This window comes from Alexandromys fortis, unplaced genomic scaffold (assembly GCF_014885135.2).
Source record: "Alexandromys fortis isolate MF-2015 unplaced genomic scaffold, M_Fortis_MF-2015_v1.1 scaffold_149, whole genome shotgun sequence".
Taxonomy (NCBI): Eukaryota; Metazoa; Chordata; class Mammalia; order Rodentia; family Cricetidae; genus Alexandromys; species Alexandromys fortis.
The window spans coordinates 1,647,342-1,670,001 of NW_026068025.1; the positions used below are offsets into that span (position 1 = coordinate 1,647,342).

Here is a 22,660-nt window from a genome sequence, read left to right on the forward strand (position 1 = left end):
GTGAGAGAGAGAGAGAGAGAGAGAGAGAGAGAGAGAGAGAGAGAGAGAGAGAGATTTCCCTCTCTGCTGCCTGCCTCTGTCCCCTCTCCCTTGCCATATATGAGTGTTTCTCCTGCTGCTCCCTCTGTACATATGGTTCAGTGTGTGAGGCCTTTAGTAGCAAGACTATGAAGTCTCTCTATATCAGGTGCCTGGAAACCCAAAGGCTGCTGACCTGCCCAGTTCTTCCCACAGGAAGTTGTGCGCCTCTGCTGAGAAAGAGGAACCTATATTGGCCATGCTGAGGAATTCAGGGGGTACCCAGGAAAGGCTATCTGGACAGAGGGGAGGGCTAGCCCCAGTGTCTACCCTGTTCCTCTACAGCCTATAGCAGAGAGCCCAACTCTGAGGAACAAGCTGGCATCAAAGCCAAGTCTTGTGCTGTTCACAGAAATAAGAGGAGTTAGAGAGCTCTTCCCACCTCTACTGACTTCTCTGTGACAATATGAACCTGAGTATTTATCTTGTTCTTTGGTTTTATTTGTGTTTTTGAGACCACAGTGGTCCAGGCTGACCTTGAATTCCTTACTTAGCCAAGAATAACCTTGAACTCCTGATCCTCACGCCTCAGTTTCCCAAGTGCTGAGATTACAGGGATACAATGCCTGGCTCTTAGATTTTTATTTCATAGATTTTTTTTAAGTTTTTTTTTAATTTTATGTGCATTGGTGTATTACCTGCATGTATGTCTGTGTGAGGGTGTCAGAAGCCTTGGTGCTGGAGAGTTACAGACAGGCGTGAGCTGTCGTGTGGGTGCTGGGAATTGAACATGGATCGTTTGGAGCCAGTGCTTTTAACCACTAAGCCATCTCTCCAGCTCCAATTCTGAAAGTGTGTCTGTGTAGGGGGTGTTTTAAGACAGGGTTTCTCTGTGTAACTCTGGCTGTCCTGGAACTTGCTCTGTGTAGCAGGCTGGCCTCAGACTCACAGAGATCTGCCTGTGAGTGCTAGGATTAAAGGTGTGCACCACCCTACCCCCCAGCCAATTCTGAGATTCTTAAATTCAATGGACAAGATGGCACACTCCTCTAACCCCAGCACTTGAGAATTTGAGGCAGGAGGATCAATAGCTTGGGCACATCTTCAGCTATTCTAACTGTCTCAAAAAACTGAAAACCAAGCACCCCCTTTAAGCCTTGGTTTCATCGCAGAGCGGGGTTCCTACAGTTTTCTTCTTGTAGACCCTTTTTGCTTGAAAAAACTTAACATGACTGTAGGTAAATACATATGCAAATCAAACATTTATTGATAATAAATCATAAACAAGTTTATTTTAAAACAATTCTTTGGTACATATAGAATGTTACCATGGTTCAAAATAAATGAGTCAAAGTTCATAAGAGCAGAACTCTATCAAGCAGGCAATGGAACTCCCCTCTAACCCCGATGCCTGATCTCCCATTGGTACCATAGAACTCAGGAAGGGTCCAGGGGCACGGCAGGCTGCTTCAGGGCAGGCTCTTGGAGCACCCCCAGTTCTGTGGTTCCCCTAATCTTAGGTTGCCTGGAAAGAATTAGGCATTCTCATCTCCAAGGCCCCGTGACTTTCCCAGCTTTTATGAAAGATACCCTCCAACACACTGGCCATGCTCACGAGGCCCGAGGATGTGTGGCCGGAGGAACCAGATATCCATTGGTAACAGTGCCTTTTCTGTTCCTGGGTCAGAAAGAGATGGCGAAGATAAAGCATCAGTATAGCATTGATGAGCTGAAGCACCGGGAGGCACAGATGCAGGCCCGGCTGGAGGCCGAGAAGGCCCAGCAGGAAAAGCTGGCGGAGCACAAGGTACCACACAGACAGTTGACCTGCCCTGGACACAGAAGTACCATGAGAATGCTGGTCACAATAAGCAAAGAACCACAGGGATCCCCAGAACCCCAAAACTTGTAAGGCATACTGCGGCCACAGGATCCGACACATACTCCCTGCCTTGCAGGGCCCCTATCACCATGTCCAGAGGCTCAGCCCAGTCCCCATCCCTCACTCCCAAGCCCAAAGAGACTGTCCTAAAAACACTTGGTTCCAGTGACTCCTTTACTGAAGGCCATCAAGCTGTTTCCCATCCCATTCAGTCACAGTTTGGTTTTCAGCGCTGGGGCTCTGACTTTGTGGCTGTGCCTTGCTGGCTCTCTTACCACCAGCTCCAGCCCCGTATGAACCTCAGTAGAGCGGTAGCACTTCTTGGAAACAGCCTGCGGCTATATCTGCTGCACCTCTGCGCACATCCTCCTTGTGCCTGCAACGCAGCCACACACTTGCCTTCCTGGGAGGGAGGGCTACAGCTCAGGTGCCATGTCCCCCGCAGGAATCCTTGGCAGCCTCCACCCTCCCAGGAGCCTGGCTCTGGGTCACCATGTCTGGGTATTTGAATCCACAGATGGCGTTCATCGACCACTTGGATGGCTCCTTCCTGTTTGACAGCATGTATTCCGAGGATGTGGAGGGCAACAAGCTGTCCTACCTGCCTGGTGTTGGTGAGCTCCTTGAGACATATCCTTTCTGGATCACTGCTGCCTCTTTGGGTGCAGGCCTGGTCCAAGTACCGCCAGCTTGCCTTGGGCAAGTTCATTTGACCCTGTACCTCAGTTTCCCCATCATTCATGTGAGATCCTGGTTGTTAAATCTCTGCTGGCTACATGTATGCAAAAGGCCATTCCAGCTACACCAGTTGAGTGTTGTGGGACAGCGCTGTCCAGATTTCTGCAGGCACATTGTGTGACAGCTGCAGGCTGGGTCTGCCATGCCCAGAAAGCTGGGTTTTCTGAGGTAGGAGTAGGGAGTGTTCTACACCAAGGGTCTCTACTGGCTACGTTACTGCTCTTGAGCCACATCCCCTTAAGCACATCTCCAGGTGACTGCCATTAGTAGCCCCAGAGGGTAAGCAGTTTGTACAGGATCACTCATCTGTGTGGCCTAAGAGCTTGCATCTGTCCCCTAGCTGGCCAGAGCCCGAGGATGCCACTTGTCATATATAGCGGCAGTGGTCCTGAGAGCCAAACCATGGGCTTCAGTGGAAAGAGGGAGGTGGCGGGCACCTCTAGGACATGGGGCGTTCTGAAGCAGAGGACTCTGAATTGAGACAGCCGGTCCCAGATAGTCTGTGGGCCACCAACACTGATGTCAACCTCCAGAAAACTTACAGGGACGGATCTCTAATAAAGGAAGTGTCATTTGGGAATAAGATGTGAAACTAGAATTGCAATTTGGGAGCGGTCAGGATTCCCCAGGAATGAGAAGGGACGCCACTGTCCCATGTCACGGTGCCTGCAGCTGTCCTTTTTCTGGCTTGGGCATGGGCGAGTACATGGCTGGCTGACCCTGTGATGGCTTCTATGTGAGACCCTCCATCCATGGCCCTCCCAGCTCCTCTGGCCAGCTTTGGTGAGATCCTAAAGGCAGAGTCTAGACATCAGTGGCTGCATTGAATGTGACACCTTTCTCAGGAGGTCTACCCAGAACCCAAACACTGTGAAGAGAATAAGTTGGGGATGATGGTGCTTCAACCGTGTTGGCCACCCCTCTCCTCAGGGACTTATGCTTAAGCACCATGAAGCTGTGAGATTTGTGGAAAGGCATCCCATCTCCTGAACACAGCATCCCCAAGACCCTATGGGGTGGCCTGCCTGAGCCCCAGGACTCTGCCAAGGACTTTTTGGTTTGATTTGTTTTGCTTTGTTTTGTGACTAGGTCTCACTATTGTATCCCTAGCTGGCTTAGAACTCACTCACAGAGATTCCCTGCCTCTGCTCCCACCCCCCACCCCCTGCCAAATCCTGGGATTAAAGGTGTGTGCTACCATGCCCAGCCTCCAAAGGACTCTGTGGTGGCTTCCTCCATGCCCTTAGCTTAGGGAAGGGAAGGACACTGAGGCCCAGAGAGGTAACTTGCTAGGGTGGGTCCCAGAAGCACCATCAGAGCTGTGGCTTGCACCTGGACCACCTGGTTCCTCTCTCAGCTCAGATGAGCCACGGGACAGGCCCTTCTCTGAAGATTAAAAAAAAAAAAAAAAGATTTTAATTTAACCAGAGATTTTTTTAAAAAGAAAGAAAAAGAAAAAAGGGACTCCAGCTCATTTCCTGGCAGGCTTCTTCTAGCTCTCGCTGGACCCCAGTCCTCTGGAAGTCTCTTCTAAGGCCATTAGCCCTGTTCCTGAGTTCCTTAGGTGCAGGTAGAGATGCCACAACCATCACGTTCTGCTCCAGATTGCAAGCCCCAGAACACTGGCTCCTCTGTCTCCCTTCTGTCAGAAGGACGGCCTGTGGTCTCCATAGTGTTCAGCGTTTCATGCTCTGCAAGGGACTGTCGACATTTTTGTTACAACCCTAGTAGCCTGTTCTTGAGCCCCAAGCTTCCTTAACAGCCACTTACCTACAAGGACAAATTTGTCATCATCTGCCTGAACATTTTCGAGTATGGCCTCAAGCAGCAGGAGAAGAGAAAGGCAGAGTTGGACACTTTCAACGAGTGCATACAGGAGGCCATCCAGGAGAACCAGAACCAGGGCAAGCTCAAGGTTGCCAAGTTTGAGGAAAAGCATCTGCTGGTAAGGCCCCTTCTCCTGTGCCGGGTCCAGGACTCTCCTCATGTGGAGGAGCTGCAATGTCCATGCCCTCTAGCACTCCGAGGCCCCTAGTCTCTGTCCATGTGCCAGGGATCACAGTGTCACCAAAGGGCACCACACACAGCTCCACTGAACCAGCACAGGGACTGCCCTCCCTCACATCAGATACCCCAAGGATTCAGGGTCACCCAGAAATCATCATCATTAGTGTTAGCCGTGGGATTATCTGTACCACTCTTCTGCTGATGACGGTGGTAACACCCATGCTTTCTTCTCTTCATTCGTTCATTCATTCATTCATTCATTCATTCATTCAGTAGGCATTTATTTTCCAAGCCTCACTCTGCCTAGGTCTGGCATGCTAGGGTTCTATTACACATTGTCCCTATACTTGGCAGTTCCCACCTTGTAAGGCACTGGGCCCTTTCTTACCTGAGTGACTGAGTGGTCAGGGCTGTCCCAGAGCTCTGGAAAGGCTCACTTCCAGAGAAGGCCCTGGGGGTCCCCTGCCAGCAGCACAGGCGGGGATTAAGTCAGGGTGCCTTGAGATTTTAACAGAGTGTGCCCCTCTACACCCACTAAGTCCGTTCATCCACAGCCTGCCTGCTCCTCACAGGCCTCTCATTTTCGCTCATCTTGATTTTTCTTGTCTAGTTTACAGCCATTCTGCCCTTTTCTCTTCCCTCCCCTCTATGGCAAAGTATTACTTTGTTATGGCTCTTTATAGACTGAGCTAGTAGCCCTGAAGCCTTGAAGGACCTTGAGAGTATTTTTCTCGGTTTGCTGTGTAGCTTGACATTTGTCATTGGTGCTTTTGTCGTGTAGTGTTTGTGTAGTCAGGCAGTCTACTGAGCACAATACAACCCCAGCATATGATATAATATAACACACACACACACACACACACACACACACACACACTTTGTAGACTAGACTGGCCTCAAACTCACAGAGATCCACCTGCCTCTGACTCCCAAGTGCTGGGATTAAAGGCGTGCACCACCATGCCCAGCATGAGTTAGTTTTAAAAGCTTTATTTGCGCAGATATTTTTCAGCCCTGGCTCCCATCTCTGATGATAAGAATGTCTTCCCCTCCTCCTGGCACAGGCAAAGAATTTCATCTTCCACCTTTGAGGAGATGAGGTAGGTCTGAATGCTCCTTTGGCACCTGCATTTTCAGGTGCCTCCACCTGCAATAAATCAGAGCAGCAGGTAGCTTCCCCAAGGTCACAGAGCTAGCAGATTGTGAGCTAATGATTGAACTTGGGCACTTCAGCCCCAGGCTCCAAGTTTTTACCTATAAAATCAAACTGTCACTTACTACTAAGTAACATGTTTACCTACCGAATCCTGAAACACAGGGGTTTTGTTTGTAGAATGTGAATGCCATCCGAGAAGAGAGTGAACTGCCCAACATCGAGAAGAAGCTGATAGAGTGCAGTGATGACATCACCGAGCTGTTCAACATGCTCATGACGCTGGAGATGCAGCTGGTGGAGCAACTGGAGGTAAAGCCAGACTGGCGTGGCACAGGGGCCTCAGCATGCAGCTGCAGAGCCTCACAAGCATGCTCTCACAGGCTCTTCCCCTGTATGTCCAGTGTAACCCAGTGGACATGCAGGAGAAGACTGGGTAGGTAGAGACAGGTGGGTCTCTAGGGCTCCCTGGCCAATAGTTTAGCAAATATGAGTTCAGGCCAGTGAGAGGAAAACAGGCAAATGGTGCCTGAGGATGTCCTTTGCCACCTCCTAACATTCACACCCCGCCACATGCACATCACCACATATAAAAATGAGCATGTGCATGTCACATATGCATGCACGCGCGCACACACCACTTTCTTCCAGAACTATTAAAATACATTACAGGCAAGGGCTAAAAGTGTAGCTCAGCGCTTGCTTGCTTGCTTGCTTGCTTGCTTGCTTGCTTAGCACAGACAGGGCCCTAGGTTCCATTCTCAGCAATTGCCAAATAAAGAAAAGAAAAGGAAGGCACACACGGCGATCTTTGCTGCCTAGGAAATTATTCTTTTGGAGAATGAGAGGTAAACTTGTTTCTCTGAAAATCTCCTCTCCCCCATCCTAGAAGAACCCAGAGTCCCAATAGTGTGCAGATTGCTTATTTGGCACAAGGGGAAGTTTGGGGGCGCATGAAACAAGGTGGACCTCCGCTCAGGAACCAAACAAAGGCTCATCAGTGTTGCAGGCTGTGCTTGCTGTCTTGGGGGTCGGCAACACAAGGAGCCTGTCACTTGGCTCTGACGATGGCAAATGAAAAGCACGGCTGTCTCAGATGCATTTGCAGCCAGGGTGACTTGCGTGTTTGCAGGCAGCCAGGCTGGGAGTTGGAAGTGCTGTGATGAATTGGACCTCATCAGATGTTGCCACGGCTGGGCCAAGAGACAGTGCCTAATCAATTCCTCACACGTCAAGTGACACTTCCTACACAGGATAGATTCGCTGTCGCCCAGCACAGCAGCGCTCATTTCCCACCGGGAATTGCTCGGCTCAAGCACTGCCGAGGCAGCGCCGCAGGGGAGGGCTGCTGCTGGCTCTCAGTCCTCTCAAGCAGGGAGACTGTTTTCAGGATGCAAACATCTCCCAGGTCCATGCTCTTGACCTGCCCATGTCACAGGAAGGCACTTGTTTGTGCTTTCTAATGACCTTTTATTCACCAAAAGGTGCTCACATGCAAGTGATAATGGGCTCATTTTCACAGCCTGCAGACTGGCCTTGGGCTCCTGCAAATGCCCTTGCGGTGCTAGAGGTCTGTGGGAGGCAATGGAAAGGGTTTTCCAGGGGAGCAGGTTTCATAGTCACATTCGTCTATCACTTTCTCAACAACATTGAGATCTGCTTAGGCCGCAAGTGCTCTGCTAAGTACTGGGAACAGCAGCTAACCGGCAGATAACAGGTAACAGCCTAGGGTAACATTAACATCTATCCAGGGTCCTGGCGTCCTGGTTCTGCCAGATAGTTGGTAAATCATTTGGGTGATGTAGCTAATTTAACTACACTAACCGCTAACTGCCATGACACTACACAGAAACCCTGCTCACATATGAAGAGGCCCAGAGAGATTAAATGTCCCTGGAGTAGAGCTGGCTCTTGAGGAGATGATGGACAGATCCTGCTGAGAGGCCTGAAAGGAAGGAGTCCATTCAGGGAGGAGGGGAGTCAGTATACGTGCTCCTGGCAGAGGCAGCTACACAGGAAAAAGGCCTGGTGTCAGAGCTGCAGGATGATCTTGCTTAGTGGGTAAAGGTGCTTACTGCCAAGCCTGATGACCTCAGTTTGAGCCCTGAGACCCACATGGTGGAAGGAAAGAACTGACTCCTACAAACCGTCCTCTGATCTCCACGTGTTTTCACACAAACACACATACACACACACACACACACACACACACACACGTAATATAAAAAAATTAAATCCTAGCCAGGCGGTGGTGGCGCACACCTTTAATCCCAGCACTTGGGAGGCAGAGGCAGGCATATCTCTGTGAGTTCAAGACCAGCCTGGTGTACAAGAGCTAGTTCCAGGACAGGCTCCAAAACCACAGAGAAACCCTGTCTTGAAAAACTGAGAGACGACTCAGTGATTAAGAGCACTGGTTGCTCCTCCAGGGGACCCAGGTCCAATTCCCAGCACCTACATATCAGCTCACAACTGTCTCTAATTCCAATTCCAAGGGATCCGACACCCTTACACAGAATATATACAGGCAAAACACCAGTGTACATTAAATAAATCTTTAAAAAATGGAAATCCCAGAGGCAGTAGCTGATGAGAGCTACTGGTTAAAAGCACTTGTTGCTCGTGCAGAGGATCTGGATTAGGATCACAGACCCCACATGACAGATCTCAACTGTTTGCAGCTCCAGGTCTAGGGGACACAGTGCCTCCTCCTGACTTCTGCAGGCACCAGGTGTGTACACCGTGCACAGACACACATGTAGACAGAGCACTCATGTACATACAATAAGTAAATCTTTTAAAACATCAACAGCAGAAGCATTCACGGGGGTAGTAAGCTGACACTGGAGAGCAGCAGAGCTCTGGAAAGGAGGGGTCAATCCTTAGCCATTGGCTGCCCTAGGAAGTCAAGGGGCGCGGTCTTCGCCGAGAAGGGTCTGTGATTTGAGGTGGTGTAGAGGATGTTGATTCACATGTTGACTATCTTCTGTATCATTTCCAGGAGACTATAAACATATTTGAAAGAAACATCACTGACTTGGTGGGACTGTTTATTGAAAATGTCCAAAGTCTATATCCTTTCTGTGATGAGCCCTACCTCACCCCACAGGAAGGCACCCTGGGCTCCTGGGGTTGTCTTGACCTCTAGAGCAGCTAGAGCAGAAGGGCCTAGGTTCTTAACAAAAAGCAAAGGTGGATGAAACCTCTTCAGAAAGTAAGAGGAGATTAAGGAATAGCTCGGAGAACTTGCTTAACAGAAGTGAGGCCCTGGGTTCAGTGCCTAGCACTGAAAAAAAGAGAAGGAAAGTAGAGATTAAGAGTGTGTGGATAAATGGTGGCCACAGAGTAAAGTGAACGCTTTAGATCACACTTCAGTTCTTACCCAAAATACTTAACCCCATAGATTTGCAGAAAGACCTAAGTCCTCATCCCAAAAAGGTGTTTATACCCCTACAGGGCCCTAGTTCAAAGCTCTCCGTTTATGAAAGTAGAAGAATATAAAATGTACCAATTTTCACCAGGAAAGAGGCCCTTCCTAGCATAGGATGCAGATTTGGTGACCACAGACATATTCCATAGCACCTGAAGTGCCTCCCAGCACTCAGCAGTGGCAGCCTTGCTAGAGTGCCAGTTTGGATGCCAGAGGGACTTCTGCGCAATAGTCTTGCATATGTTCCTAAGTGGGTGATGTTCACGGGGACACTGACACCCCAGAATTCCTGACTGACTTTTTATTGCAGAAAACCACTCTGGGATAAGGCACTACTCACTCTGAAGACAGGGCAAATTATAGGGAAGCTTGACAGGCTACTTATTAAGGTTAGAAACCAACATGTGAAACATTATCAGCCCTTTATAGGGGCAAAGTGCTAAGTTCACCCCAGAATGACTCAGGTTCTGTCATCCTGGGGCTCAGAGTCCAGCACACAGTCATTGAGGTACCAAGTGGTATGCAGGGTACAGGGTCATCAGTCTCCACAAACACTAAAAAAAAAAAAAAGACCTACAGGTGGCCACAGGAACCAGGTGAAAGGAGATAGATTCCAGGCAGCAGAATCAGCGTGTTCCAAGACCCTGAGGAGAAACCTGAGAAAACAAGTTTCCAGATGAGGACTTCCGGCCATGTCAGAGAATGGCCGCTCTGGGAAACTTTAAGCTAGGAACTGGCTACTTAAACCCTTCCTCTTATTCCAGCTGCTTTTGGAGAAGGGGTAAGAGGGCATGGGGGACTAGTGAGGCCTGCTGCAGTGTTGGGAAGCCATGAGGGTGGAGAAGTTGATGAGAGTGAGAACACTGAGGTGAGCTGCCACCAAGGGACAGTAATGACCCAGTAAAAGGACAGGAATAACATGGCGACCAGAGGATGGCCCTGGGCTTTGATGCATGTGGGTGACAGCTTGAAGGCCTTGATGCCTCTTAGTACCTCAAAGCAGATCTTGAACCCTTAGAGCAGCGGTAACATATCAGCTATCCTGCATATTTATGACTCACAACAGTAGCAAAACTACAGTTATGTAGTAGCAACAAAATAACCTTATGGGTGGGGGTCACCACAGCATGAGGAACTGTAGTAAAGGCTCGCAGCATTAGGAAGGTGGAAAACTCTAAGGAGTTAGAAACTGGTCTCTCTAGTGGAGATGGCATGGCCTTGTTTAGCAGAGGCCCAGCCACCGGTGGGAGACATCTGGCCTGCTCTGCCCCTGGCTTTAACTCACGACTGCAGGATGGCTCAGTGCCGGGACTTGGAGAACCATCACCACGAGAAGCTCCTGGAGATCGCCATCAACACCCTGGAGAAGATCCTCAAGGGCGAGATGGATGAGGACTTGCCAGATGATGTGCGGGCGGTGAGTAAGGGCGGAAGGACTGGGGCATGGCGGCCCTTTCTCAAGTGAGGCTCCCTCTTCTCTGATAACTCTAGCTTGTATCAGGTTGACACAAACCCAGCCAGTACACATTCTACCTGGCAGACATGCTCCCTTCAGTCTCTATGTGCCTTTCTTGTCCTTGCCATTTAGATCTCAGCTCAAGTCCTAGCTCTCCTGAGAGGCTTCCCCCGGGTACCTCTCATACTGCTGTCCCTTCTCCACACCCCATCTGTCAGGTCACAGTTTTAAACTTAGGTTCATGTCGATTTGTTCCTACAACTCTTCACGCTTCACCTAAGCTTGCGAAGGAGACCAGAGATGATCATCCCACCACCATGGACCGCCTGTGCTGGCAGGAGCATCCAGCATGGCAGCGGGAATGACTTTGGAGCTGGGTGGATGAAAACATGTATTCACTAAATCCTTGCCTTATCAGGAGCTGGGCTGAGCTGTGCAGACAGAAGGCCAGCAGCCTTGGCCCCGTAGCCTCTGTTCTGAGGCTAGGATAGCAGGGTGCAGGGCCACAGTCACACTAACCTCCTCTCCACAAGCCACTTACAGAGCCCATTGTTGACCAGACAGGAAAATGCTACTCTGCCCTAACCGAGAAGCACGTCTCCTCTGAGAGGTTCTGGAAGTCTCTGACAGTACTCATGGAGCGGGTAGAGTTCCTAGGCCTGTGACACCAGTGAACATCATCACTGAACCATGCTCACTCCCTAGTGACTCTAGCACACAGTAAAATATGGGTCCCAGAGGCAGAGAGGCAGGTCAGTGTGCCCTCTCACCCAGGTGGCCCTGTTTAGCAGAGTAGTGTCTGGCAACCAAGTTTCTTCATTAGGGGATTACCACCACTCAACCTATTGACCTCACGTGACCTCATTTCCTCACCAAAGGGAGAAGCATTATAACTTGAGGTTGTGAATGAGAACGCTGAGCAAGGCAGGCTCAGAGATGCCTGGTGAGGATGGCACAAGCAGTGAGGGCAAGGGTCTGAATTTTGACTCCAGTCTGACAGACAGCGCTGAGCCTGTAACTGTAGTTGTCTCTGCACCCATCTCTACAAACCACAGCTGACAGGCATTTTGGGGGTGCCCATAGTAGCAGGCCAAGGGGCTCTGTCTCTCTGCTAAAGGGAGTCTCAGACTCACTAGCAAGACTGTAATAGATTACTGCCTTCAAAGCCTCCTGGTAAGCTGGGCAGTGGTGACGCACACCTTTAATTCCAGTGCTCAGGAGGCAGAGGCAGGCAGATCTCTGAGTTCCAGGACTGCCAGGGCCACACAGAGAAACCCTGACTCCAAAAACAAACAAAACAAAAAACCTGGGGGAGAGCCAGTGAAAGCGCCTTCTTCTTACTTATTTACAGTCAGAGACAAGAAATCCCCAGAAACCCAGCTGTCTTTTGCAGAAGCAATAAAATGGCCTGCTTTCGGCGGAGAAAAACATTGGCTATGAGAAAGTCTGAGCACACCAATAGCTGGCGCATACTGCAGTCTCTGAGAGCCAGCCTGTCAAGAGCTGGGCACAAAACGGTCCCTTCAGTCTCCAGGTAGACATGGAAAGTAGGCACCGCTGTGTTTCCATGCGGATGGGGAAAGTGAAGCCCAGAGATTACAGCAGTGGAGCTGTGATTCGGACCCAGGCAGCTTGACTTGACAAAATGTTTCCTGGGTATATAGCAAGAATAGTCCAGAAGAGGAAGAGGGCTGAGGATGAAAGCAATCTGTCTTCTGTTACCCTGAGGTCATTGCACAAATCATGATTACAAAGCCACACAGCTTAGGGTGTTTCCAAAGCACCCCTCTGAAGCCAAATGTTGCTGGCCATGCCACTCCTGACCCAGCTTTCCCGCATTTGTGTCCTCCAACCTGGGCAGAAAATTCCATCCAAGCTGAAGGGAGACCTCAGCGCCAACAGAAAGGAGGGATGTCACCTGCACTCTTAGGAGCTCTGGACATCCAGCAGGAGCTGGGTCAGTGCTCAGGTCTGCTCCATGGGAGGAGCTGCACGTTCCCAAAAGCTGCTTGAAGGAAAACTAGAGTTGATGCTGCAGCTGTGCCTCTTTCTGGAGGCAGAGGCACTGTGAGTTCGAAGCCAGCCTTGTCTACAGATTGAGTTCCAGGACAGTCAGGGCTACACAGAGAAACCATCTCAAAGGGGGAAAAAAGAAAAAAGAAAAGAGAATAGAAGAGAAGAAGGAAGGAAGGAAGGAAGGAAGGAAGGAAGGAAGGAAGGAAGGAAGGAGGAAGGCAGGAAGGAAGGAAAATAATTTGGGCATTTGAGACACAGTAGGTGCTATGGTTGTGGCTCACGAGGGGAATGTTGCTGCTTTTGTCTCCAAAGGAGACTTGGCCTTGAAACATCCAGGGAGAGATGGGCTGGTTGCTCTTTCTGGATGTGGCTGCTGAATTGAAAATACTAGATCTCATGACCCCTACTCCACAACTGTGAGTACCTCAGGAGTGGCGAGCATCTTGTGTGCATCACATTGGCTGGAGAATGTTCACAGCTTTACAAGCTGAAGATGCTCACCTGAGCTGCATTGGACACTATGCAAAACAAGTTTGTAAGTTCACTGTCCCTCAAAAATGAAGGTTGGGTGTGAGTGCACCACGAAGTGACAGTTCTCCAGTCCTGCACACACTCCTAGCGGAATTTCTGTGGAGCCACACCATGCAGGATATATGTCAGCCCAGGACAGGAAAGCCAAGACTCACATTTCAAGACTCCCTAGGGCTGTGGCAAGACAGTCAGCAATTAAAAATGGGGTTTGCTGCATGGAGAAGCCAGTGAACTGACCTCCAAGCTGGATATGAAGTGTCTGAGTGATATTTCAGGACCTGAAACTAGGTGTTTTATCTTCCTTGTTCTTTAATTCCTATTGCAACCTGGGAGGTAAGTGTTGCTGTACTTAGTGCCAGTTGACACTCAAGTGGTCAAGCAAGCTGGAGCATGCATGGGTGTGTACAAATGTGCAGTGTCTATGCTTGCTTCTCCCTGATGGGCTATGACCTCAGGTGGATCCTATAACCTGGAACAAGCAAGTCATCTTTACAACTTGTGTTTTGAACTGTTTGCAAGTGAAACCCAAAGTTGTAGGAAACTTTCATTTCATTGAGGGCCCAGCTGTGGTTGACACAATGTGGACAGAATGAATCTGCTTATTTAAATGACTTGACCTTGATTGTGGTCCATTTAATAACAGTGTTTTATTCATTGGTCTAAGTGGATGTGTTCTCATCCCTCATACATGGCATTCTTCCTTTAACAAAGAATGGTTTCAGTGAAACTTTCTCGCCGCCGGGGTTTAAGGTCAGAACCTTTTAAAGTGATAATCTTGATGAGAGTTTTTCTTTCATGAGCTATATGAAGCTTAAATAATGTTTAGTTATGTAAAGTCTTAATTTGTGTATAATGGAATGTTATGTACAATATAACACTGTCATAAGAAAGCAAAGTTTCACTTGGGAGGAAGAGACAGGCCAGCTTGATCTATAGAGTAAGTTCCAGGACAGGTTCCAAAGCTACAGAGAAACCCTGTCTTGGGAAGAAAAAAAAAGCAAAATTTATGGGAAAATTCATAATATCTTTGTTCTTGTTCAACTATACTTTTAAGATAAAGGTACAAAAGCAAAAGAAGGCTATTACTAGGTTCCTTACTCCTGAGCCCTCAGCGTGCACAGGTAGGTGTTCATCTTTTGATCTGCTCCGAGCCTGGCCTGCTGCCTGAGTAGGGAAGGAACTGAATGACTTCCCGTCATTCCTGTGGTGTGACTGTGCTGCTGATCTATTGTCCCACATCAGCTAAGCTGGCTTTCCTCACATGGGATTCTGTGGTGAGCCAGCGTCCCCACAGACACTGTTCTGAAATGGAGTGTGTGCACAGTAAGCTGAAGAGAGAGAAGGCAGGAGGGAGAAAACCAAGTAGGTTGTTTTCCACACAACTTTGTACAGCATTCAGGACACTTTGAGAGTCCTGAATATTCCTTTGGGAGCCAAGAGGTGTTGGATCCCCCAAGTATTTGATCAAAGAATACTTCCTTTTGCAGAAACATTAAAATTTCAAGATCAGACATACATATTTTTGAGCATATTAGGCTGATACTCTAGCAAATGAAGCAAAGCAAAGTACTGTTGTGTATCTCTGGCCCAAAAATCCAAACAGATGTTGGTGCATCTGGGATTTCAGATTTTCTGATTGCAGGGGTGTTATAAAGACTATGCAGATATTACAACGCCAAACCCTGCAAAACCTGAAGCCCCATGCACCTCAGATAAGCTGTGTTCCCCTGTGTATGCATTATCTGCAGTTTCTCAACAGAGGACACCCAGGGCCTTTGCTATTCTTGTGTTTACTGGTACCTTGGGCTCAGAGTGGGACAGTACTTCCTCAGAGCTTCAGCAAGCTTCCCCTGTCCCTGGGAATGACCCTCCCCATTCCAGCCCGAGTCTGCATCTGAGCCAGCCAGCCTCCCTAGATGGTAAGTAGTTGTACCAGTTTTCTGTAAGGACAACACAATGTCAGGAACAATCCAAGGCAAAGCAGGCCCCAATGGAATGCAAAGCTCGATTCTGTTGACATGAAAATAGCGAAGACAAAGAGGAGGTAGACACCTATCAGCTTACAGGGCCCACGGTTGGAACAGCTTGGAGACCCAGCCAGACCTGACTATCAGAGGTTTAGGACTACCTAGAAAGAGGCTTTGTGAGAACCGATATGCCTAGCAAGGCTGCCTTGGCTAGCCACCTGCCATCTCCCTGGAGAAAACATGCTTTTGATGGGGACCGCAGCATGACACCTGTCATGGCTCAGGTTGAGGAGCAGGCTGTTGCCCAGAGATGAGCTGCTACAAAGTGACTGATACAATATGGGCTCCCCATTAGATGTGGCCACACAGCCTGGGGACTCCCAGGGACCCATTTTCTATGCAGCTCAGGGCATAATGACACACATGATCTCATTTAGACCTTCTCACTTTCCAGCTCTTTGTTGACAAAGACACAATTGTTAATGCTGTCGGGGCATCGCATGACATTCACCTCCTGAAGATTGACAACCGAGAAGACGAGCTGGTGACTGGAATCAACTCTTGGTGTGCACATCTATTAGACAAGGTGAGTAACAAATGCCAAGCCACCCAGCAGGCTGGCTCAAGTTTTCTAGCTACGAGAGTGTGCTATTTTCCATCAGAAACAAGTACAGAAAAGAATTAAGGATTGTAGAATCCTGCAATGAAGACAGTGTGGCCCAGGCACACTCTTGAACCATATACTTCATTGTGTCTGTAACTCCTGCTTCAGAGAGAGAGAGAGAGAGACCAGCAGTGCACGTTGTGGGTGGGGATCTGAGGCGAACATCTTCCTTCCCTCTCTCGGGCCACAGTAAGTGATGTCAGCTGTCACCGACAGAGCACTTGGCTCTCCTTCCATTCCCCAGATTCACAAAGATGAGATCATGAGGAACCGCAAGCGAGTGAAGGAGATCAATCAATACATCGACCACATGCAGAGCGAGCTGGACAACCTGGAATGTGGTGATATTATAGACTAGGTGTCAGCCAGAGATCCCCTGATGGACCCAGCCCTGAGAGTTATGGAATTCCTTAGTTCACACCTACCCCAACACCCTTGGCAATAATTCTCAATTAAAAAAAAAAAAGTCTTAGTATTCTCTTAGCAGAAGACCATGGCAGTGATCATGTATGAGCAGATCTTGAGCCACCCCCACAGACATGTCTGGTGGCCAGCAGTCGGAGGGAAGTGTGCTGATGGCAGAGTGCTGACCCCATGCATGTGCTAGTGCTCTTGGCTGCATCTTTCCCTACTCTGGGTGCTGAGGACCAGAGAAGTGAGAGGCTGAGGCTCCTACTGCAGCACTGAGCTACAACAGCCTGGGCTGCTCCTGAAGGCAGAGGCCACAGCTCCCTTCAGCTCAGAACGTGGCTGCATGATCCTAAGTCAGGGGCTCAGCCTGGTTCTCCAGGCACATCACCCTCCCACTAGGCACGGCAACAGGACAGAGCCTACTGCTAAGACTGTGGACGTGGCCATGTGGAGAGGACGCTCAGGACTCCCATTGGAAGATGAGATGAAAGATGTACGTGTTAGCTTCCCATCACTGTAACAAACACCATACACAGTCAACTTATAGAGAGAAAAGCTTTATTTTAGATCTTAGCTGCATAGTTCAGTTCATGGTCAGTTGGCATCATCATGGCAGGCACACAGTATAAACCTCCCACCTCATGGCCATAGAGAGAAGAGGAGGAAGGACGGGGTCTCAAGAACCCCCTTTGATAGCACATCCTCACTGACCTAAAGACTAAAGACCTCCCATTAGGTTCTGCCATCTAATCACAAGACCCAGGGGGCACTGATCTTTGATACATGAGCTTTTAGGGATAGTAACTCATGGGGAGGTCATTTCTGCTTACCTCAGGTAAGAACAGACCAAAGAAACAATTCCATCCAAGTCCAGCATAATAACCAGTGGGCTTAATTAGGATGACTTACAGGAACACAGGCAATTTGCAGGCAGTCTTGCCCTCCCTCTAGAAATGGTAGATACTTACAATCCCTACAGAGGACACGAGCCTTACGGGCTCTCTCCTCCTCCCATGAGGGAGTATTATCGGGCCAATCTTGTGATGGCCTCATGTGGGTAATTACAGCTGCTCTGATTTCCAGATGGCAATGGCTATGCCACACCTAATGGACAGATTTTCACATATTCTTTCCCCTGGCTCTGGCATTCTTTCCATTGCCTCTTCTGCAGGCTCCCTGTACCCTGGTGAGCATGACTGCTAGAGATGGACGGTCATTTTCTTCCACTCAGGGCTGCGCACTTGTTCCCAGTAGTTTGATCAACAATCACCATTCTTTAATACTAAAAGCACTGTTAATGAAGGCCAACCACAGAAGCACAGATACTAGAATCCAATCTGAAAATCAGACTGGAGCACACACCTGTAATCCCAGGTTACATTCAGCCACATAGTGAGTTTAAGACAAGCCTAGGGTAAGACGCTGTCTCAAAAAAAAAAAAAAAAGTGTGTGTGTGGGGGAGGCCAGATGGGTAGAAAGCAAGAGGGAGGTAGAAGGGCACACACAACCTCACAGTAAAGCACATTCATTTCACAAGACAGCAATAGCTTCTCCACTAAAACCTGACCTCCTTTGCCACAGATCTTGGGACAGTTTTGTTCATACCCATATGTCATGCCACTATTGCATGGTTGAATTGTGCACAGCATGCTGAGAGCGTAACACAGAGGTGCACAGCTAAGCAGGATCATTGGTAAGAACTCTCCCCAGCAGCCTGCACAGTGCTCTCCAACCTACCAGCTCAGCCAGTATGGAGGGAGCTTCTAGTTCTGGTTCTGGTCTGCAACCAACAGCAGTCAGAACTATGTGTACTGCGTGTGTACCTAAGGAACCTCCCCACCAGCAACTCAGGGAGGAAGCCCACCCTGGCACTGAAACTTTCATTCACAACCTTATTATGTCTTCTGGCTGTGCCTTTTCCTACTCAGGTGCCTTCTGAGTTGACACTCATGGTTTTTTTTTTTTTTTTTTCGATTCTTTTCTTTATGCAGTAGCTCTGGCTGCCCTGGAACTCACTCTGTAGACCAGGCTAGCCTCAGAGATCTGCTTGCCTCTGTCTCCCAAGTGCTGGGATTAAAGGCATGTGCCATGCCTGGTGACATTCCTGTTTTGTTTTTTTTAAAAATATTTATTTATTATGTATACAATATTCTGTCTGTGTGTATGCCTGCAGGCCAGAAGAGGGCACCAGACCCCATTACAGATGGTTGTGAGCCACCATGTGGTTGCTGGGAATTGAACTCAGGACCTTTGGAAGAGCAGGCAATGCTCTTAACCTCTGAGCCATCTCTCCAGCCCCGGCATTCCTGTTTTTTGTAGACACAGGCTGTTATAAGAATGTCTCAATCACCTTGTCAGGTGGCACCTGTGTCTTACCTAACCACAAAATTCTCAAAGATGTTCACAGCTGTTGCCGGACCCCTGGCCCTTGTATTGGTTGATTTCCCATCCTTGCTCCTCTGAGTACGTGTGCATGTCCTTCAGATCCATTTCTAAGTCTGAAAATCCTTCAGAAATTAACATTATGTGATGGATCCTTTTTATAGAGCGGGCAGGTTCTCTGAAGGCCCACCAGCATCTGTTCCAAACAAGTGCCAACCTGATCAGGGATTCAGCAGCCACAGACACTAAAACATTTTAACGATCTTGAAAGGGTCCTGCTGTTTACACAATTTCCTCAAAGGAGCAAGGTTATAAAGCGGTGTGATGGGAGGTACCGGGTAAGGTAGCTCTCTGTCATCCAGATATTCTCCTAAGCCTCATATCTCCTCATCCTGGGCTCAACACATCTCCCCATACTAGGGAGCTCAGAGGGCCAGGTGGGAGCGGGGCCATGCTCCTCTATAATACCTGCTTGGTTTTTTTTTTTTGTTTTTGTTTTTTTTTTTTTGATTTTCGAGACAGACAGGGTTTCTCCGTAGCTTTTGGTTCCTGTCCTGGAACTAGCTCTTGTAGACCAGGCTGGCCTCGAACTCACAGAGATCCACCTGCCTCTGCCTCCCGAGTGCTGGGATTAAAGGCGTGCGCCAACACCGCCCAGCTAATACCTGCTTCTTAATTCACCTGTCCAGTCAACTTTTAGCAAGCACACCCGTGGCTTCTCCCACCTCTTAGCCACCCCTGGCTACTCAAGGCCAGGGCAAATTATCTCCATACCCAGTATACTTTCTTGTAGGAAAGGAATGTGTACAGCTTACTCTGTGGGGTGGGAGAGGGAGACATAGAGAAACCCTGTCTCAAAACACCACCCCCCCAAAAAAAAAAAAAAAAAAAACCACAGATGTGCCCATTTGGGCATTATTAATTCCAGATATAGTCCAGCTGATAACCAGGAACAGCCATCACACTTGCTATGTTTGCTTCAGACTGAGTCAGACAGGCCCCTTTGCTTTTCTTTCTCTCTCCCCTCAATGCCTGGTTTATAGCCCAGTCCAAATCACATAGCTCTGCCAGACACCCTCCTACCTCATATCGCACTATAGGGGGTCAACAAAGCCCAAATCCCACACCAGAGACCCCGGCTGAATTAACTGCTCCCTTAACTCCTGCACACACGGCCCTCGGATACAAGGGACTAAGAGCCAACCCACCTCTCTCACACCTAGCCTCCTCAGCAGCAGCTGTCTGTCCTTCCTGTTGTCCTCCAGCTCCTGATTCTCAAGGGGGCTGACTCCTTTGTGTTGCCTCAGGTTAAGCAACCTTGGTCTAAAGGAGGGATGGGCAGTTCTATTATTCAGTTTTTGTTTCTGAAGCACTCACACTCGGCCCATGTGTCCCACCTCACAGCCTCATAAGCCAGGCTAGAAGACACTTTGTTGTTTAAAAGTTTTTCCCAGAACTAGAGAGATGGCTCAGTGGTTAAGAGCACTGGCTGCTCTTTCAGAGGACCATGGTTCAATTCCCAGCACCAATATGGCAGCTCACAACTGTCTCTAACTCCAGTCCCAGGGGATCCAATGCCCTCTTCTGGCCTCCACATGCACTGCATTACATGGTGCACAGATATACATGCAGGCAAAATATACATACACATAAAATTAAATTAAAAAAAAATTTCCCAATTCAAGCAGTTCAAAGACAGTACTGCTAGATATGGTGACACATACCTGTAATCCCAACACTACACACACACACACACACACACACACACACACACACACACACACACATATACATACACACATATACATATATGATATAGCTTTGAGACCAGCCTGAGCTACATCTGAGGTTATACATTTGAGGTTCCAGACTATCCTGGGCTATAAAGTGAGAAACTATCTTAAAAAACAAACAGCCAGGCCGGGCGGTGGTGGCGCACGCCTTTAATCCCAGCACTCGGGAGGCAGAGGCAGGCGGATCTCTGTGAGTTCGAGACCAGCCTGGTCTACAAGAGCTAGCTCCAGGACAGGCTCCAAAACCACAGAGAAACCCTGTCTCAAAAAAAAAAAAAAAAAAAAAAAAAAAAACCCAGCCAGGCAGTGGTGGCACACCCCCTTAATCCCAGCACTCAGGAGGCAGAGGCAAGAGGATCTCTGTGAGTTTATAGCCAGCCTGATCTATGGAGTGAGTTCCTGGATAGCCAGGGCTACACAGAGAAACCATGTCTCAAAGAAAAAAAAAAAAAAGCAAACAAAAAAAAAACAACAACCACAAAGTGTTAGAAATATTTTCTAACGCGAGCTCTCCGTCAACGCAAAATCCCAATCATGCCGAATCAAAACAAGCCGAATTAAAAGATATCCAGGTTTAATAGGACTCCTGTGCTCTCGGGTGGCCCCAAGGGGAACCAGGAAGCCCCCAACACGACCACGGGGTGGGGAAGGGGTCAAGGTTTGGCGGGCTACCTTGACCTTCCTTGAGGGGGATGTCAAGGTGCAAGGGGCACAGGAGGGGGGGGCTCCAAAGATGGAGGCCAGAGACCAGGATTTACACAAAACACAAAAACTGACAATTTATAAAAAAAATTTAAATCCTTCGTTATGTTCTGTTACCAGAAGCATCTCTGCTCCTGATGAGGAATGCTTCTGAACATGTCAGAGTATTATGCTTTTATACATTTCTACACATTTAACTATTTCCATCAAGTTTAATTTCTATTTTGATCTTGATGCCTTTCATCTTTTATTAGTTTTATTTGAGTTTAAATACAATAAAAATTTGGTATACACACACACATATAAATATATTTCAAAGCCCTTAATCTGGCATAAAGTATCCTCAGAATCTAACCTTTGGGTAGCTCACTGCTTTCACTGTTTCCAGTATACTTATAATATCTGCTCCAGTCCAGGTACAATGCTTTTCTGGCTAAAAACAGTCAGAGTATTCCCTGACGATAATAGTTCCCTGCACTGGACCATGAAGGCCCCATCAACATGTAAAATCATGGATCCCCCCCCCCTTATACGGACTGGATCTGAAGGTATCTTCTATCATTTCTGCTTCATTCTCAGCTTCCCTTTTCTACTTTCCTAAAGCCGGTGAAGAAGACAGTATTGGCTGGCACTTTCCCACTCCAACTTCTTCCTTCCATAGGCACAAGTTCTTTTGGGGCCGTCAGCTCACAGTAAAAACAAGTGACTGCTATCACAGCCTGCTTGGGAGTCCTTCACATAGTTACTACTTTCAGCGACCGAAATATGTTCTTGAATCCATCAGCCATTTAAGGGCATCCCTGGTTCCCCTTACCCTCAGACCCCATTCACGGAGGAGGCATGCCACTGTAATCCCCTGGCCATCCTGGAACACCCCCCCCCCAAGGAGCCTCCACCTCCAGATGTTTCAGCCTCAGAGCAGGGGCCACAAACTGCAACTATAGCAAGAACTACTATAAACCATCTACAGGGGAGGCCTGCCACACAGGAACTGATCTCCATCCTCAGATGCTTCAGCCTTAGCTGCAAATGCTCCTCCCATGCTCATATTTGGTTTGGTCATGTCATTATTCGGGCGCCAAGTATATATGACTTTCTGAGGAGTCTGCTCCTCACTTGAGATGACAAACCAAAGAAGCAATTGCACCCGGTCTAGCCTGGAGAACCAATGAGAATCCGAGGTTACTTGAAGAAGAGTCGCCCTCTTGCTCCAGCAACCGTTAACTACTTAGATAAACTCTCCCATCATCCATGAGGGATATTAGTGAGCCCCATCCTGTGTGGGTATCACAGCCGCCCTGATTTTAAGAAACCAATGGACATAATTCCACACCAGGAGGACACTCCAGATCCAGATCATAGCACTGCATGTAAGTAACCAGGACAAGGCCACCTTTGCGTTCATCCCAGAAAGAACTTCTATTTTTAACAGTAAATCTTTTTTTTTCTTAAAAAAAAAAAAAAAAAAAAAAAACAAAAAAAAAAAAAAAAAAAAGAAACCACAGGAGCA

General features: G+C 48.3%; 1 protein-coding gene and 1 pseudogene across 1 annotated transcript in view; both read left to right on the forward strand.

Annotated features, from left to right (window-relative positions):
* The window catches only part of Drc3 (dynein regulatory complex subunit 3), a 38,198-nt gene extending 19,955 nt beyond the window's left edge, over positions 1-18,243 (forward strand). Inside the window, exons 6-13 of the mRNA XM_050163606.1 lie at positions 1,420-1,825; positions 2,418-2,528; positions 4,407-4,583; positions 5,979-6,110; positions 8,800-8,870; positions 10,522-10,645; positions 15,653-15,784; positions 16,107-18,243. Of these exons, the coding sequence (XP_050019563.1) occupies positions 1,420-1,825; positions 2,418-2,528; positions 4,407-4,583; positions 5,979-6,110; positions 8,800-8,870; positions 10,522-10,645; positions 15,653-15,784; positions 16,107-16,220 (1,267 nt within the window). The 3' untranslated portion in view covers positions 16,221-18,243. The remainder of the gene's footprint in view (positions 1-1,419; positions 1,826-2,417; positions 2,529-4,406; positions 4,584-5,978; positions 6,111-8,799; positions 8,871-10,521; positions 10,646-15,652; positions 15,785-16,106) is intronic.
* LOC126514584 (threonine aspartase 1-like) lies at positions 12,916-15,645 on the forward strand (annotated as a pseudogene).
* Positions 18,244-22,660: the final 4,417 nt, after the last annotated feature.